At 36.5% G+C, this 17,918-nt stretch overlaps 1 protein-coding gene across 4 annotated transcripts in view; it reads right to left on the minus strand.

The window, feature by feature from the left end:
* Nucleotides 1–17,918, minus strand: part of LIFR (LIF receptor subunit alpha) — a 78,795-nt gene that overhangs the window by 27,738 nt on the left and 33,139 nt on the right. For all 4 annotated transcript variants that reach the window (XM_055325195.1, XM_055325194.1, XM_055325193.1 and 1 more), the window contains exons 5-10: nt 15,414–15,577; nt 9,492–9,666; nt 8,032–8,286; nt 3,457–3,586; nt 2,255–2,424; nt 262–407 (exon numbers count right to left, since the gene is read on the minus strand). In XM_055325195.1, coding sequence (XP_055181170.1) covers nt 262–407; nt 2,255–2,424; nt 3,457–3,586; nt 8,032–8,286; nt 9,492–9,666; nt 15,414–15,577 — 1,040 coding nt within the window. The remainder of the gene's footprint in view (nt 1–261; nt 408–2,254; nt 2,425–3,456; nt 3,587–8,031; nt 8,287–9,491; nt 9,667–15,413; nt 15,578–17,918) is intronic.

Raw genomic sequence — 17,918 nt, forward strand, 5'->3', positions numbered from 1 at the left:
TTACAAATTTACTGAGCACCAGCCATGTTCCAGGTACTATACTAGATCTGGAAACATTATGAGTAAAAGTCAAAATCATGTTCTAAAATATCCAGTATTACAACTGCTTTCAAGTGCTAAATATAATGTTATTACATTGACACATAGTGTCTCAGTTCTTAGTAAATCTCTATAATAAATCATCTGAGACCTTATGCATATCAATTTACTTTTTGAAAACTATTTTATTCAAAAGGAGGTTTATAGAAAAATCTTACTCACCAATTCTTGTACTGAGTTAGTTTTATTAATTTCAATTTGACATAAAAGTTTAATCTTTGCAAAGTTGCCTGGTAAATGCCAGGAAAGCATAACAGCTGTTGAATTAATGTCCTTCACTTTGATTGAAGTAGGAATACGAGGATAAACTGTAAATATAATTTGTAAAGACTACTTTAAAAGCTACTTTCTAAAATAAATAAATAAATAAATAAATAATAAATAAATAAATAAATGCTACTTTCTAATATGACAAATGACAATTTAAAAAAACCCCAAAACTAAGAGAGGTATCATTAGTACTGACCAACAATATTTCATTCAGTACCTGTAGCATTCACAAACCTCACTTTTACTGCTAATATCATGACAACAGTTTTTATAGACCAACCACACTCAAGGTTCCTATATTGGCATCAGGAATACTAAAAGGTAGTCGGATCATAATCTCTACCCTTAAGGAACCCCTAATTTATCTAGAGAGTGACAAAAAAAAAAAAAAGAGAAAACTAACAAGAGTATATATGCTGACTTTGAAATGTCTGGTACAGATATTAGTGACTAAAGGAAAGTCTTATGGCAAAGATGGGACTTAAGATGAGCTTTGAAGAAGAATCTGACTAAAACTGGCACAATGGATGCAGAAAAAAATTTGAGGTTGGGGTCTTGGCAAGAACAAAGGTACAACAGTGAAACACCCTGCACATGATACTGATGATAGTGCATGACAACTGGAGTGGGAACAAAGAATCGTGAAAATAGGTTGAAAGGCAGGGAGCCGACAGACAAATACACACAAACACCACCAGTCAAGTATAACATGTAGCTTAGGAAAACCAGGAAATAACAAAAATGATGAGAAGGAATAATTAATAGACATGCGTATTTACATTTCCAAATAAGGCAACAAGATCATCTACTAACCACTTGTCAGTCTCTTAACACATTTGCTTTAAGCCTTTCTACAAGAAGGCTGCTATGCCAGTCCTCTGTGTGCTACAGAGCATGCTATGGAGTTGTACAGTGGGATGCCCACAGGAATGAATGCTAGGAAGATGGATCGTATCTTATTTCTATTTTGAGCTATATATAAATAGGGCTGGTAAAAATCCCAGAATCATCAGCAATAAAAGGGAACAAACCACTTACTGATATATACAGCAATCTGGATGGATCTCAAGGACATTACCCTTAGTAAAAAATACCAATCTCCAAAAGGTTATGTACTATAGGATTCCATTTATGCTACACTTCAAAATGACAAAACACAGAGATGAAGAACAGAGTGAATGATGCCGGGGAACAGGGATACAAGAGTGTGGGGTTGGGAGGGTGAGTGGCAGAGGTGTGGGGAGTTTTGCTAATCAGGCAGCAAGAGGAAGTTCCTTTGTGGAAACAGAACAGTTCTGTATCTTGACTGTGTTGGAGGTTCCATGAATCTATATGCGGATCCAACAGCACAGAAGCACATACACATTCACACACCTCTAAATGCACATAGAAACTTGCAAAACCTGAGCAAGGTTAGTAGTACAGTTCACTGGTCTGGTTTACTGTGTTGTATTAGCCAACTGCCTCATTTGGAAATTGTACTGTAGTTATTAATAAAATGTGGCAAGTGGGGAAAGCTGGGTGAAGATGTCACAGGGCTTTATCATATTTGAACCACTTTTGACTCTATGATTATTTTAAAATAAAAAGATTTTAAAAAAATAAAAAGCTTTTAAAAATTAAGCAAAAAGTTTTCAAAAGTCAAAAACCATTAGATAAAGCCAATTAAAGTTTCTATGTAACAACTAATTCAAATTTTTATCTAAATTCAATGAAATGGTGAAACCTGAAATCAAATATTTTAAAGATTTTAAAATAAAATTTGTAAAATTAACTATGAAGAAAATTATTTTAAAAAAAGCCCTAGAAGCACTTTTCATTAATTTCAAAATATTTTACCACTTCTGAAACTGTTTTTAAGAAACTGGTTTATGCAGCAGCTTACCTTTTTCAGTTATGTTAATCAAAATAGTTGATTCTGATCGACCCAGAGGATTGCGAGCACTCAAAGTAAAATTATAGATTTCTTGATTTGGACGCATTTGAAAGAATAACTGATAGCTTTCATTTGTTGGTGCTTCAACTCTTTTAAATCTAACATATTTCCCTGAAAAACTATGAAAAGAGAGCACCGATAAATATATATACATATATATATATTTTTTTTTTAAGATTTTATTTATTCATGAGAGACACAGATAGAGAGAGAAGCAGAGACACCAGGTAGAGAGAGAGGAGCAGGCTCCATGCAGGGAGTCCAATGTGGGACTCGATCCCGGGACTCCAGGATCACACCCTGGGCCAAAGTCAGGCACTAAACCGCTAAGACACCCAAGCATTCCAGCAACAATAAATATTAAAATAATTTCAAAGTGGCAAGACATAAATACTTCATGAAAAAAATGAATGTGTAAATTTCTAATAATCTTTTTTAAAAGTTTTTTATTTTTTTAAAACTTAAACTTTTTTTTTAAACTTATTTATTCATGAGAAACAGAGAGAGGCAGAGATATAGGCAGAGGGAGAAGCAGGCTCCCTGTGGGGAAGCCAGTGCGGACTCCATCCCAGGACGCTGGGATCTCGCCCTGAGTCAAAGGCAGACACTCAACCACTGAGCCACCCAGAGGGGCCAAAGTTTATATTTCTAAGTCTAGATGTACTACATACCTGGTGAAGAAAACGTATGTGATACAGAAAATAGAGGAAAATAATCAGCCATAAGCCTACTATTTAGAAATAGTTTGTTGATATTTGAGGGTTCTTCTAGGATTTTTAAAAAGGCATACGAGGCTAGCCTGGGTGGCTCAGCAGTTTAGCGCCTGCCTTTGGCCCATGGCCTGATCCTGGAGACCCGGGATCGAGTGCCACGTCGGGCTCCCTGCATGGAGCCTGCTTCTCCCTCTGCCTGTGTCTCTGCCTCTCTCTGTCTCTCATGAATGAATAAAAAAATCTTAAAAAAAAAAAAGGCATACGAATCTAGTTTGTGTGCATATTCATTTGCAGTATTCACATTTATCCAATTTTATACAGCATATTAGGTTTTATATCTTACTCATAACATAAATTAAATCACTCCATTTCCCTCTGTCATTTAATACCCTCCAATGTACCCCTTGCTGTTTGACACATTTCCCTGGTGACTTTTACCTTTCAAATAAAGTATAACTTGTATTGCGAGGGCCCACCAATGCGGTTGGTCTTCCTGGATTCCAAGTACAGACAATCTCTTTTAAATCGTATGTCTCACAATTCACTTTTTGAGGAATATCAGGTGGATCTAATAGGAAAAAAATGTAGTTACTTATGGATTACATATATTTTCCCTGAAAACATGTTTTATAAATGTTTATATTTATACAATTTCCTTTAGAAGTGAAAAAACTCATTGTTTATGTTTTACCTTTTGAACAATGCAGGAATTGCCGTGCTTTCTGTAGCATGTTTTTCTGGAGTTCATATTTTGTTAGAAATGATGGATTAAAATATACTGCAGAATGACTACTCACTCATTTGCAAACTCCCCAACAGCAACCTGAAGACATTTTTTCCCCCTTAAATCCTACCAAATCTCTCAAAGGAAGCTGTATCCAACAAATTAGAAAAACCTACTGGGTTCAAGTATTATTATCTATCATGTATATACTGTGATTTGAAAAGTGGTACCAACTCAGATTAAAGGTCAACGCAAGCCATGTTACAAGTTTCAGAGTTCTTAAAAAAGTTACAATGACTATTATTCACAAAGTATCTCTTGGTAAAATTCTGCATCTTCCTATGTTCAAAGTGACTACTGCTCTTCCGTTTTTGTTCTTTATAGAACATTCCCTCTGGCTTTGCAGGGGCATAACTAGAAAAAAGTAAATATTTGCGTGTGTCTTAGACCTTTAATAATGGAAAATTCTGCAGTTGGACACTACTAATTATAGAAATCGATATTTCTGTATTCATGTTTAATCAAGTATACACAGAAACTGGTGTTCTCTGTCATATTTATCCAAACTATCTTTCACTAAGTTCTTAAAAAACAATTATCTACTTGTTGAAAAATTCTGTAAAATAATTGTTTTTTAAAAACAGTTCTTAGACTGTCTTAAGAGACTTAAAAGGACATAGAAAATTTCACATACCTTCTCGAGATAGAAAAATGTCTGTTAATGGCATTTTAGGTATTAAGAGGAATCATGAGTATTTAAAGTCTAACAGCTCCATTATCAGACTAACACTGACATACTTGTTTTGAAAATTGTTTCATTTTTTAAAAAAAGATTTTATTTGTTTATCTGAGAGAGATAGAAACAGAGTATATGAGCAGTGGGGTAGGAGGAAGAGGGAGAAGAGAAGCAGGCTCCTTGCTCAATGTGGGGCTGGATCCTAGGACCCTGGGATTGTGACCTGAGCTGAAGGCAGATGCCCAACTGACTGAACCACCCAGGCACCCTGAAAATTGTTTTAAATCTAAGGCTAAACTTTCAGTCATTTTATTAAAATCACATACCAAATTTTTTAGTATACTTAAAATGTTGATTATCTTAGTATTTGGCAGATATGTTAAGTTGAATGGTTAAAATCCAAGTAACAGAAGCACATTAGAAAGAAGTGGAAGCAAAGATGGAGGGAGAAAGAACATGAGAAGGCAGTATTTGAAAGGTAATGTACTGTCTTCTCAAAGAAAATAACTTACAAAGGAATCAGCTGAAGCTGGATAAAAATTAGGTATAAATCAATTGCATTACCATAAAATAGAAAATGCAATTTAAAAAACCAAGCCATTTTTATGAAAATATTTTCGAATGAGAAAGTATAAAATTTGACATGTGACATATTTATAAGCTCTAATTCTATGTCATGGTATAGTATATTGAAATTCTTAAGTATGATGAAAGATTAATATTTAGGTCAATTTTAAATGCTAAAGTGGTACTATCTATGAAAGTAACAGTGATTATTCAATGCATGGTGTTTATAAAAGATTCTGCTTTAACTGAATTAGCTCATGCATAAACACTGACAAGTACTGGTAAATAACTATTCTGTCTGCTGGATAACAAATGCATTTGCAATTATAATAATAAACTGAAGAGGGGAAAAAAGCCATTTGTACTAGTATCAAACATCAAACTCTTAGGAACAAATTCACTAAAAGATATAGAAGACCTCCTATCACTAAAATAAATCAAAGATGACATAACTAAATGAAAAGATATACCATTTTCTGGTTTGGATAACTCAATATAGTGAGAATGAAAAGTCTCCTAAACTGGTCTCTCCTAAATTGATAAATCTAATGTAACTCGAATCAAAATCCTAGCAGGTTTTGATTGTGTCTTTTCAACATATGGCGGATTAATAGGATCTCTCTAAGGGAGAGAAAATAATGAATCTTAATCCCTAACTCACGCCATACACTGCCCCTGCTGTTAAGTTCCTAAAGAAATCCCTCTGAAGGGAAATTCTATTGCTGCTTCTGAGTTAACAAATATTGAATATTTCCACCCCCAAATGCCATATATGAAGGTTAAGTCATGAATTAAGTAGGCTCATTCTACTATTATGATAGAAGATTAGAACTCTATTGGAAATAATAAAAACCTGATGAATAATCTCATCTTCTGAGTTTTAATTTTTTGTCTTTCATACTTTTAAGTGGGTATCTCACTTATTGGTATCACTTATCATAATGTAGCCTCACTCCACATACACTGGTTCTCCACTTTTATTCCAGATCATTTGTGAAGAACACTGCAAGTCATTTCCCAAAATTCCATCAGGAAGGAAATTTCTAAAGTTTAAATTTGAACATAATCTCACTCTCACTTGAATTCCAAAATGTATAACTGGGAAGACAAAGAGAGTAAGGTTATAACCATCAAAACTGAGAAGTGCATCTAATCCTGGTTATTCCCTTGGGGATATATCAGTAATTCAACAAACTTCATCCTAAATTTCACTGGAAGAAACTGAGAGATGGAGAGCTGCTGGTCTAGAGCACAGCTGAGAATCAAAAAGAGGGTAAGAAAAATCACCATACGATCAAAATAAAATCACAAAATTCATCCACTATATTCCATACACTTTAATCAAGAGACCAGGCAGACCAAACTCAGCCTCTAATTCAGAATGCTGGGGAGAAGGGAACCAAGCACTACCCTGGGCAAAGCCAGGAGTGCACCATGTCACAGTTACCCTGGGAGAGGGGACAGAAAAACTCAAAACACAAAATTCTCTGTGGCTCTTCAACAAAAGCTATATAAATAGGGCAGTCCCCTAACACTTTTGGAAATGTCATGGAATTTTACAACTGCAGGAGTGACCATGTTAATGAAGATGGCCCTGCACTATGGAGCATATGTTACACATGGAGCAGAGAGAGAGAGAGAGGGCCGCTTCTCATGCACGTCCTCCAGCTACTCTCTCCTTCTCAAATATATGACTTTAAAGGTTGGAGAAGTATAAATTAAGCTATTGAAAGATTTTGTGTAAAATCATGGTTTCTTTAATTGGTGTATGTTTTAAAAGTTAGGTATTAAATTTTAATTTTAAAAGGTATGTTTTAGGTGGGAAATTGATTAGAGTTGGCTCTTGAGCAACACAGCAGTTAGGAGCACTGACTTTGCATGCAGTCAAAAATGTACTTACAAGGGCACCTAGTTAGCTTAGTCAGAAGAGCATTCGACTCTTAATCTTGGGGATCGCGAGTCTGAGCGCCACACTGGCTGCAGAGATTACTAAAACAAATAAACTTAAAAAAAATCTACACTGGGCAGCCCGGGTGGCTCAGCGGTTTAGCGCCACCTTCAGCCCAGGGTGTCATCTTGGAGACCCGGGATCGAGTCTCATGTCGGGCTCCCTGCATGGAGCCTGCTTCTCCCTCTGCCTGTGTCTCTGCCTGCCTCTCTCTCTCTCTCTCATGAATAAATAAATCTTAAAAAAAAAAAATCTACACATGGCTTTTGACTCCTCCAAAACTCAACTACTAGTACTTTACTACTGACTGGAAGACTTACCTATAACATAGACAACTGATTAATACATATTTAATGATGCCATATGTATTACATTCTTACCATAAAATCAGCTACAGAAAATGTTAAAAAATCGTAAGAGAAAATGCATTTATAGTATTGTACTGTAGTTAATAAAAAAAAAATCCATATACGGATACCTGGAGGGCTCAGTTAAGCATCTGGCTCTTGGTTTCAGCTCAGGTCATGATCTCATGGGTTGAAGGATTGAGCCCATCAAACTCCATGCTCAGTGGGGAGTCTGCTTCTCTCCCTCTGCCCCTCCCCCCAACCTTGCCTACATGTTCTCTAATAAATAAACCTTAAAACAAATCCATGTATAAGAAGACCCATGCAGTTCAAATTTGTTTTGTTCAAGGGTCAGCTGTATATGAAATAATTCCTAAACAATATAGGATTAAAAAATATTATATACAAACTACTCTTGTCTCAACAAAGTTGTTAGCTAAGAATTTAAAAATAAGCATCTGGATGTTTCAAATCTTAGTACAAAAGCTACAAGTTATATGAATACAAGCATATAGAAAACAAGCCTATAACTCATCTTAAAATAAGCAAAAATTCTGGTGCCTTCATATATCATTAATATATATTAAAAAATTTTTTTTAAAAGAAATAGAACCATCCCCTTTCCCTTGGAAACAGTATTAAAACTTTTAAAGAGGACCAAAATAGAAACTCTTTAATATTATATACTTACATCCCACAAAAATAACCGTCCCAAATATGTTATCTTCTGTTGTGAAAACCACATTTGTTCCACTATTTGCAGAAACAGAAATATTATGGATCTTGATTGCAACATTTTCCCCGTCAAGATGGATAAGGGGACAATTCGTTTGGCCAATCTGTGCTGAAAGCACTTTTTCTTGAGTCACACAACAAAATGTTATATCTGAGCCTACAAGTATCACTTTGTCTTGAGGGAAAACCTTAGTCTGAGAATCAGGTGACCCTAGAAAGAACAAAAGGAATTACAAATACTTTAGAAGTCTTTAGCCATAAAATAGCCTAATAAAACATACTACAAAGTGTTTTGTAATAATGGTGGCCCAAAGGAGCTTTCAAAGGAGTAAGATATATACAAGAAATAAAATCAAACCATGTATGTTTTAGATACTTTTGATGGATGATAACTGGGGAGCAGGATTGAGGAGCAGAGAGGATTGAAGGCCAATGCCTGAGGTCACAGGTTAATGTCTAAGAAGTCTGAAGGTTCAAATTAAATGGGTTTATATCCACATGTGAAAAATCCACACCAAGAAAATGTCACTCATGGAATAATTCTGTTCCTTTGAAAGGATTCTATGTATTTAGGACAGACTTCTTTCTTTCCATCAGCCTGAATATATGTTTAAGTATTCACATCCTAAACAGCACAGTTTTCTTTACCTCCAGCTCTCTGCAGGTTAAAGTCACACCTTTGTTTTTATTTTCCTAAACGTCCAATCTTTTAAATTATCTCTCGTTTCCTTTCTACCTGCTTATTCTTTAATCTACTGCAATCTGGCTTTCATCCCGATCACTCACTGTCTTTTGCTGAACTGCAACAGGATCCTCCTTACTTATCTACATGCTCCCAGTCCTTCCTTCCTCTGATCTGTTTCTCCATGTGGTCACTAGAGTGGATAATCTACAATGATAAGCAGCCTTTTCAAGGGCTTCATTTCACCATCAACAATTTTCCAGGTCTTCCTCATACTGCCAACATTCTACCTGCATGGTTTCATTCAGTGTACAGATGATTTGGGGGATACTTACAGATCCCCATGTTCTCTGTAACAGCTCTGCAGCTGACAGGGATCTGCTCTGTGGGCAAGAAACTAGGAGCCATTTTTTTTTTTAAATATAGACTTGATCTCAATAACATCTACATAAAAGTTTTAAAAGTTTTTCCATGCCTCCCACAGTGATTTTCAAACTTGGATGTTTATCTAATCACTCAGGAAGATCTTTAAAAATACAGATCCTGAATTCTATTTCAGAGTTTTTGTATCAAAATGTTCTGGAATGGAGACTTAGAAGATCTTCAGGTGACCCTCATGAAACTAAGTGGCATTTGGAGAACTCTCCTGCTCTATGAACACTGTAGCCATGTGAACCCTAGATTAGCCGAATCTAACTCATTTGAAAGGAAAGCTTTTTAAAGTACAAGCCTACAAGAAATGTTCTTCAATGGGCTCCAGTCACTCCACTCTTTGCGACCAGAGAAATGAGGATCATCAACATAGCATCTAATTCCCACAGAATGAATGGCACACTCCAAGGGCATGTCTGAGGTCCAACTCCAGTGATGAACTGTATCTTTACCATTCACAGTTGTGTTGTGGGTTATCTAAAAAATGAACACAAACGAAAAATAAGATTTCTAAGTAGTGATATGCTCTGCTTCCCTTTCAGTTTAAAAAACACAATAAACTGCATACAATCACCACTAAGTTAAAGGTTTGCCCTTTTGTACAACCATCTCAGTTTGCTGTAAGACATAATAGGAGAGTTATAGGAACATCAATCATGATTCATTTATGTCTACTTCTTTTTCTTTTAATTCCAGTATAGTTAACATACAATGTCATATTAGTTTCAGGTGTACAATATGGTGATTCAACACTTCCATACGTCACCTAGAGCTTATCATAAGTGCACTTGTTTATTACTTCTTTAGCTTTAGGTTCCATTACATGATTATACATGATGTTAATATTCTAAAACATTCAATACAGTTTACAGAGAAATGTACCATTGCTTAAAATTATCTCCATTTGTCATTGAGAAAAAAATAATGGGTATTTCCAAGAGTTAAAGGCAAAGAGAGGAGCAGCATTTCAACAAAATGTTTCAGATTAGGTTATTATATGTGTTACAAGTTTAAATTTTTATTTTTAAATATGCAGCTTATAAAAAGATAAAATAGTAATCTCAACTGTGAAAAACGGGAAGGATTTCAATCAAATATCAAAGATCTAAAAAAAACCTCGGGACCTCCAGTTAAAGACAACAGATTAAATAATTGTATTTCCCTCTCTCTTACCTTCTGAAATCTCTGTAAAACAAAAGCACACAGATTTTTTTTTTAAAGGCATAGATGCACAAGGGCAGAAAATAGAAGAAACAACAGCTGTGAAATTCTGGATACTGCAGAGCTTATGGACAATAGTAATGGACTCAGAAGATGTGAGAAAGCTGAATCTTAAGCCTCCAATGGAAAAGGCAGAAATAACCTGATTTCTACCATGGTAATGTCAAAGGGCTCAGGAGGGGGCTGTACCCGGCTTCCCTGGAAATGCATGATGAAGGTGAGGTGCAGACAACTGCTTGAAAGTTGTTTGAAGATATGTTAGATACCCAAACACCCCTCCTACATTCTGTGCTACCAAAAGACCACCCTTCTTCATCTTGGCAGAATGATGATTTATGATCTGGAAAAGTAAAACACAATATCTCTGGAATGAAGAGCCTCAGAAAGAGTGGAGAATGAGGAATACTGTACCAAAAAAAGAGGCACTGCTAACCTATGCACTATGAAGGCTGGGGTTCTCCTGCCTTCTTCTCCTACTCAGCCCCCAGGATACTGATGGCAGAGTTCCTACTTACCAGATAAAAATGTAAGTCAACTTTTCTGGGGCATATGAACAGGTCAAGATAAAAACCTAAAATAATAATAAGATTTTGCCAACTACATGGCCCATCCTCACCTATAATGAAGACTCAATCAACAAGTCCCTGGATGGCAAACAAAAGTTCCAATTAGATTAAAAAAAAATTTTAAGAGCCACTCACTTAAATATGAGCAGCAACCAGGATGACCATAAATTGGAGGAAAAGTTCTAATATGAGAGCCAAAGATCAAAATAAAGAAAAAAGGAACCTGAAGAACAGACTACATAGAAAGAAAAAAAAATTAAATAACTGATGTCCTCAAGAGATAAGAGATATTGCATCCATAAAACAGACAAAAGGGATCTCTAGTACATAAAAAATATCTGTTAATAGAAATTCAATAGCAAGACTGCAAGATAAAGTTTAAGAAAAACTGTTCAGAAGATAGAGCAAAATAAAAATACAGATAGAAACTAGGAACAATTAAGAAAACTAGAGGATCAGTTTAGAGGGTCCAATTTCTGAAGAACAGAGTTTCTAAGAGAAAAAAAAGGAGAAAACAGGTATGAAGAAATCAAAGACATAAGGCATAAAATAAGAAAATTTTCCAAGCTGACATGTGTTTTCAGATTGAAAGGGGCCCAATGACTGTCCACACAACAGGGGAAGACAGATGCAAGAACAAACAAAAGGAACAATGTCTTCCAAATCCTGAGAAAATTCCCCAATCTACAATTCTGTACCCAGCTAAAGCAGCAATCATGAATGAGTGCATAATGACATTTTTAGAAATGTTGTGTCTTAATGAATTCATCAAGTAGCATTTTATACTCCCATCAGAAGTGTAGCAAAGTTCTAATTGTTCTGCATCTTCTCAATATCTATCTTAAATTTTGTTCGAAACTAATTACATTAAAAATTGTTTTAAGTGTATCTGCAAGCTACTGTTATAGGTACCAGAGTATTTATAATAAATACAGATACCTACTAGAATATATGCTTCCACCCAAATGAGGAAGAGGAAGAATTCATGAAAAAGAGGATCTATCATAAAAAAAAAAAGGTAAAAAGTATCCTCTGGATGATGATAGAGACCCCGTGGATCACAGCTTCCTAAGAAATGCACCAAAAAACCACAGAGATTTGTCCTGAATGAGTTATAGGTACACCCAGGTATTAATCTCTTTAAAACCTAGGGTTGGCTGGTAGGAGTAGAGACTGCTGGAGCTCCTGAGAAACCTCTGGCTATAAGAGCCCTCAGATATTTACCAGTCTCCTGCTCCATGAAAATTGTAGCTATGTGAACCCTATGTAAGAAGGGTTGAGAGGTAAGTCAGAAGGCCTCACCAGAGAGGTATTTATAAACATATACCTGATAAAATACTAATGTGTTTGAACATTTCAACAGGAGAGTCATACAACTTGGAGAGAATTCAGGATTGAATTAATGGGGCACAAAAATAAAACTAAAAATACAAGATAATACAAGAAGCTATACCCAAAAAAGGAAAATGGTTAACATATACTACTTAGTTTAGCTGTAAATAGTGTTTTTATAACCATAATACAAACAATGAATGCCAGTCTACCAAAAATTACAACAGAAGATAGAACAATACTGGAAAAAGATGGGAAATGTAAGAGTGAGCGAGTGAGCAAGGACACAAGCATGCAAGTATGTGCCCAGGCCACATATTACACTGCTGTCAGAAGTGTATGAAGCCCCAGGAAGTGAGAGACTAAAATCTCATCTCCCACTGTTATAAATCATTGCTAAAAACTGAAAAGAAAAATTAAGAAAGAGCAACAAAAGCATGTTATATGGACAATGGAAATACATAAAGAAAGAAATGAAATTTACTGTGTACATGGAGAGAAAAATGGGAAGGGAGCAGGGTCCTGCAGAACTTCCAGGTGTCATTCCCACCCTGGCCAGTGCAGCGCACCACTTCTGTGCCTGTATGTGAGGCCATAGGCAGAAACTGTCAAATTCTTTTTTTTTTCTTTTTTTTAATTTATTTATGATAGGCACACAGTGAGAGAGAGAGAGGCAGAGACACAGGCAGAGGGAGAAGCAGGCTCCATGCACCGGGAGCCCGACGTGGGATTCGATCCCAGGTCTCCAGGATCGCGCCCTGGGCCAAAGGCAGGCGCCAAACCGCTGAGCCACCCAGGGATCCCAGAAACTGTCAAATTCTAATTGAAACACCAATGTACAGTATTCTTGATTCTTAAACAATCACAAAATAGCACAGTGACAGGTAATAAGCAATTGTCTTAAATAATAATATTAATAATATATAATTATAGAATCCCTCAGTAGCTCAGCAGTTTAGTGCCTGCCTTTGGCCCAAGGCGTAATTCTAGAGTCCTAGGATCGAGTCCCACATCAGGCTTCCTGCATAGAGCCTACTTCTCCCTCTCCCTGTGTCTCTGCCTCTCTCTCTGTCTCTCATGAATAAATAAATAAAATCTTAAAAATATATACATATAATTATACATTTTACTGTAGACCTGTAACACTTATCCTCTCACATTTTACTTTTTAAAAATTAATTTGTTCCAGGGCAGCCTGGGTGGCTCAGCGGTTTAGCACCTGGCCTTCAGCCCAGGGTGTGATCCTGGAGACCCGGGATCAAGTCCCACGTTGAAGTCCCTGCATGGAACCTGCTTCTCCCTCTGCCTGTGTCTCTGCCTCTCTCCTTTGTCTCTCATGAATAAATAAATTAAAATCTTAAAAAAAATAATTTGTTCTATCTCTATTTTTCTTGCCTCTTGCTCTATTTCCCCATATAAAGATTTTTCTTCAAAAATCAGATCCCCAAAAATACAACTTCGTCACTGCCTTATTGTGATGCACCTTGTGACAATAAGTTATATGACCTTAAAAATAATACTTCCATTCATTTATGCTTGACTACACTTACACTTCAAACAGTAGCCTCTTATTTTAGCATCCCTTAGGTCGCCCCCAAAGGAAGTATTGACAACTAGTCGTTGTTTAGTAGCTTTATAGATATCATCATCATTTACTGAAGTAAATATTTGGCACCACTTCACAAATGAGAAAAAGGAGGTTTGGGGAAGTTACCCTAAGCCAGGAAGTGGTAACCAAAAACACAGAATGTCAGGCCATAATTAAAAGCTACACGAGACAATTTTTGATAAGCAATAGTGTTAAGACAACAGTGGTAGAGCTGTTTCAAAGCTACCTGCAACTTGGATTTACAGGAAAGAATTGCCATTAAAATTCAAAAAAGAGAGCATTTAGGCTGAGGTGATTAGAATGGGCCTTAAACTAAAGGGCAGGATTTGACTTAGGTCTTGAAGTATATATTCAATCTGCACAGGTGAAGAGGAAGAAAAAGCATCTTCTATGAAAATAAATATATCTGTTTTGTAACAGAAATTGTAGTGGTTAAGAAAGAGAATAGACTCTGTAACTCTGGAGTCCTGGCTCTACTACTTAATATCTTCCTGTGTCTCTGTATCTTCATCTATAAAATGGGGATGATGTTAATAGTGCCTCCCTCACGGGTCTGTTGTGAGGATGCAAAGTGATGAACACATACAGAGCTTTTACAACAATGTCAGCAATGGGGGAAGTATGAACACACCCTACCTACAGTTACAGTTGCCACTATTTTAGGAATGTAATATAGAGTATCAGAGAGGAAAAACAGGACAACTATGAAAAAGAATAATTCTATTTTTTTTATCTTTTATGATCTATCTTATCCATGTACTTAGGCAAATACTTGTAAAATCATGAGGCAGTCTTCTAATTCTTAAATCTGTAATTAAGTGGATTTCAAATCTTCATCAAGGAGGAAAGGAGTAAAAGGACAAAAGAGGGAATTACCATATACCCTGTCAAAACTTTCCACTACTATTCCTCTTATCTAAAGGATAATAAAACTAAAAACAGATCATAAGGAAACCATTCATAAGCAAATTTTTTTAAAAAACTGAGAAGAAAAACATGTGCTATTAAATGTAAGAATGTTATTTCAGATTCAGATAAATTCAAACTTATAAGCTTATACAAAATTTCCCAACAATTACTATGACTAAGTATGTTTCAAAAACATTATGTTTATAGTATTAGACAAAAATAAAAATAGTAAATTATACATATACATTTATTTCACTTATGTAAAAACATTCATATAAAAAAAACAGAAAACACACACACAAAAAAAACAGAAAACACAAAAGTAACATTTACTGTGGTCAAGTGGTGGAATCATGGATTATTCCTCCCTTAATTTCCTAAACTTACTTTAATTAGAAAGTTATACATGACTTTAATAAGTAAGTGATTTTTGAGTAATAGCACATCGTTTTTAATGAATCCTGAAAGGATTTTTGAACTATTTCCTTAACCATGTAAAAGTTCTCTGATATCACCTTAAAAATCTTTTAAAAATTACTTGGTTTCTTTGATGTCATAGGAAAAAATCTATTTTGGTTCAAACTTACTAATTTTACGATTTCCATATTTTCTTTACGTAGAATTTTAATTTCCCAGATGACAGTTAACTGATGTGGAAAAACAGAACCCCTGTCATTCCACTTTAGGTGTATTGTGGAAGTTGAGAAATCGGCAGATAAATTCAAGATCTCTGGCGTGTCTGGAATTAAGGCTTGAAAAAGAGAAAACAAGATACAACTTAGTAAAATAAGTAATGGTTTTTCATATTGTAATTCCATTAATTGACTACTTTTAAACACAATTCCATCTTGGTCAAAAAATAATCAAGAATTAGGGCAGCCTGGGTGGCTCAGCAGTTTAGCACTGCCTTCAGCCCAGGGCATGATCCTGGAGACTCTGGATCGAGTCCCTTGTCGGGCTCCCTGCATGGAGCCTGCTTCTCCCTCTGCCTGTGTCTCTGCCTCTCTCTGTATCTCTCATGAATAAATAAAATCTTAAAAAAAAAATAATCAAGAATTAAAAGCAAACTTTGGGGGTGCCTGGTGGCTCAGGTAGTTAAGCATCTGACTCTTCATTTCAGCTCAGGTTGTGATCACATGGTTGTAAAATTGAGCCCCACATCCAGCTCCACATTGGGCATGCAGCCTGCATAAGATTCTCTCTCCCCAAGCCCACCTCTGCTCCTGCCTTGCACATACATGCACACACACACACACCCTCTCTCTAAAGAAAGCAAACTCTCAAAGTGATTACTGAAAAAAAGAGAATACATGTATTTATTTACATAAGCAGCTCCTAATGATTCATCAGTCAAATCTGAGAAAATTACTACCATATCCTAATATGCCTTCTAATACAAATAATCAGATTCCCACAAAACTCTAGTTCATCAGTCTGGAATCTGTAAGTGGGCAAAATCAGAGAGAAGTAAAGGAGCTTCCTCTGTATGACTGTAGGTCAGGCCCAAAAAAATGATGGAATACGGAAAGCTTGCTTTGGTAGAGCTTTCTATCTGTTTTCTCTGCACCCTTCCCAATCACCTCACAGTGTCAAAGCCCCTGATGCTACTTGGGGATGCTATGAGCTAATATTGGCTTAGGTATCTGTAATTGGCTTACTAATCTGTAATTAGTAAGAATGACCAAGGCATTGAGTGAGGGAGTCAACAGGGTACTCAGATGTGGCAAGTACTCAGCAGGATAAGAAGTCCTTTGGAAAGGTTAGGTGAGCTGTGGCGTGTAGTGTAGTGCAGGGAGCTGAGAGAGAGAGAGCATGATTAAGTGGAAGACCACTGGAGAAAGGCTGACCAGAGTCGCAAGATCATGTCTCGTCATGTGCGTGAGGGATATGGAAAAGGAAAAACTCTGATGGGCATTTCAAAGAAATGACCAGATCAAAGAAATGAAGGATTACTACAACGAGAAAGGGAAACACTTAAGATTTCCTCAAGTTTCTATCTTAGAAAGCAGGCACAAGGAACCACAGACATTGTGAAGAAATGCAAGAGACAGGCTATGAGTGACCAAGTGTCAGAGGAGCGACAGAAGATCTGTGAAGAGGTCCGCAGACAGTGAGTGAGAACGGGGACCATCAGCACCATGGACACAGACTCAAGAGGAACTCGCTCAGGGCAGCTGAGGAAACAGACTTAAAAGCAGGACTCAGAGAAGAGCTGAAGCTTGTTTGAGAGCTACCAGTATAGACAGTCACACCTTCAAGGAACCAGAGAACCGCAGCAAGAATCCTGAGAGGCAGAAGGAAATGAGAGAAGATCCAGCACTGCTGAGACTAAAAGAAATGGGTTGTCATTTTAGGCCAAATAAAAGAGTTCATAGAGGAAAAGTGAGAAAAGACCAGTAGCACTGGCGATGGTACTACCCTTGGCGAGAGAAGTCTGGGAAGACACTGGGCTCAAAGCTGCAGTACAAAACGTAAAAAGGTAAGGACACCTGGGTGGCTCAGTGGTTGAGTGTCTGCCTTTGGCTCAGGGCGTGATCCCAGGGTCCTGGGATTGAGTCCTGAATCAGGTTCTCCACAGGGAGCCTGCTTCTCCCTCTGCCTATGTCTCTGCCTCTCTGTGTCTCTCATGAATAAATAAAATCTTTTTAAAAAAGAAAAAGAACCATGTTTTAGGATACAGTATCTCACAGGGAGAAAATGGTAAATTAAACAAAAGGGGTGGGGGTAGAAAAAGTGAGGTATTCTTTAAAATCTTCAGGTCTCCCTACCTATAAGTGATGAGTAAATTACTCAAATAGTTTGGATCAAGGTGTGAGCCTGTTCCGTTCTGTGAAACGTAGGCTTTCTGGTATGAAGGGCAGACAATGTGGGGACTCTTTCTTGCATGTTCTCTCTTCAAATAACAATAAGTGAAGGTAAGTTAAAAGAATTTGAGAGAAAAATGCTCTTGGGCCTCATACCTACCCTACCACCTCCTCACGAAGCCCAAGGGCCAGTTAAGTAAGTCATGGAAGTACATATTTGCAGGACTTTACAGAGGTAGAGTAGCTGAAAGTGTTAAATAACAAAAAGGGCAGAGCAAACCAATAAAA

Source organism: Nyctereutes procyonoides, unplaced genomic scaffold (genome assembly GCF_905146905.1).
Source record: "Nyctereutes procyonoides isolate TBG_1078 unplaced genomic scaffold, NYPRO_anot_genome, whole genome shotgun sequence".
Classification (NCBI taxonomy): domain Eukaryota; kingdom Metazoa; phylum Chordata; class Mammalia; order Carnivora; family Canidae; genus Nyctereutes; species Nyctereutes procyonoides.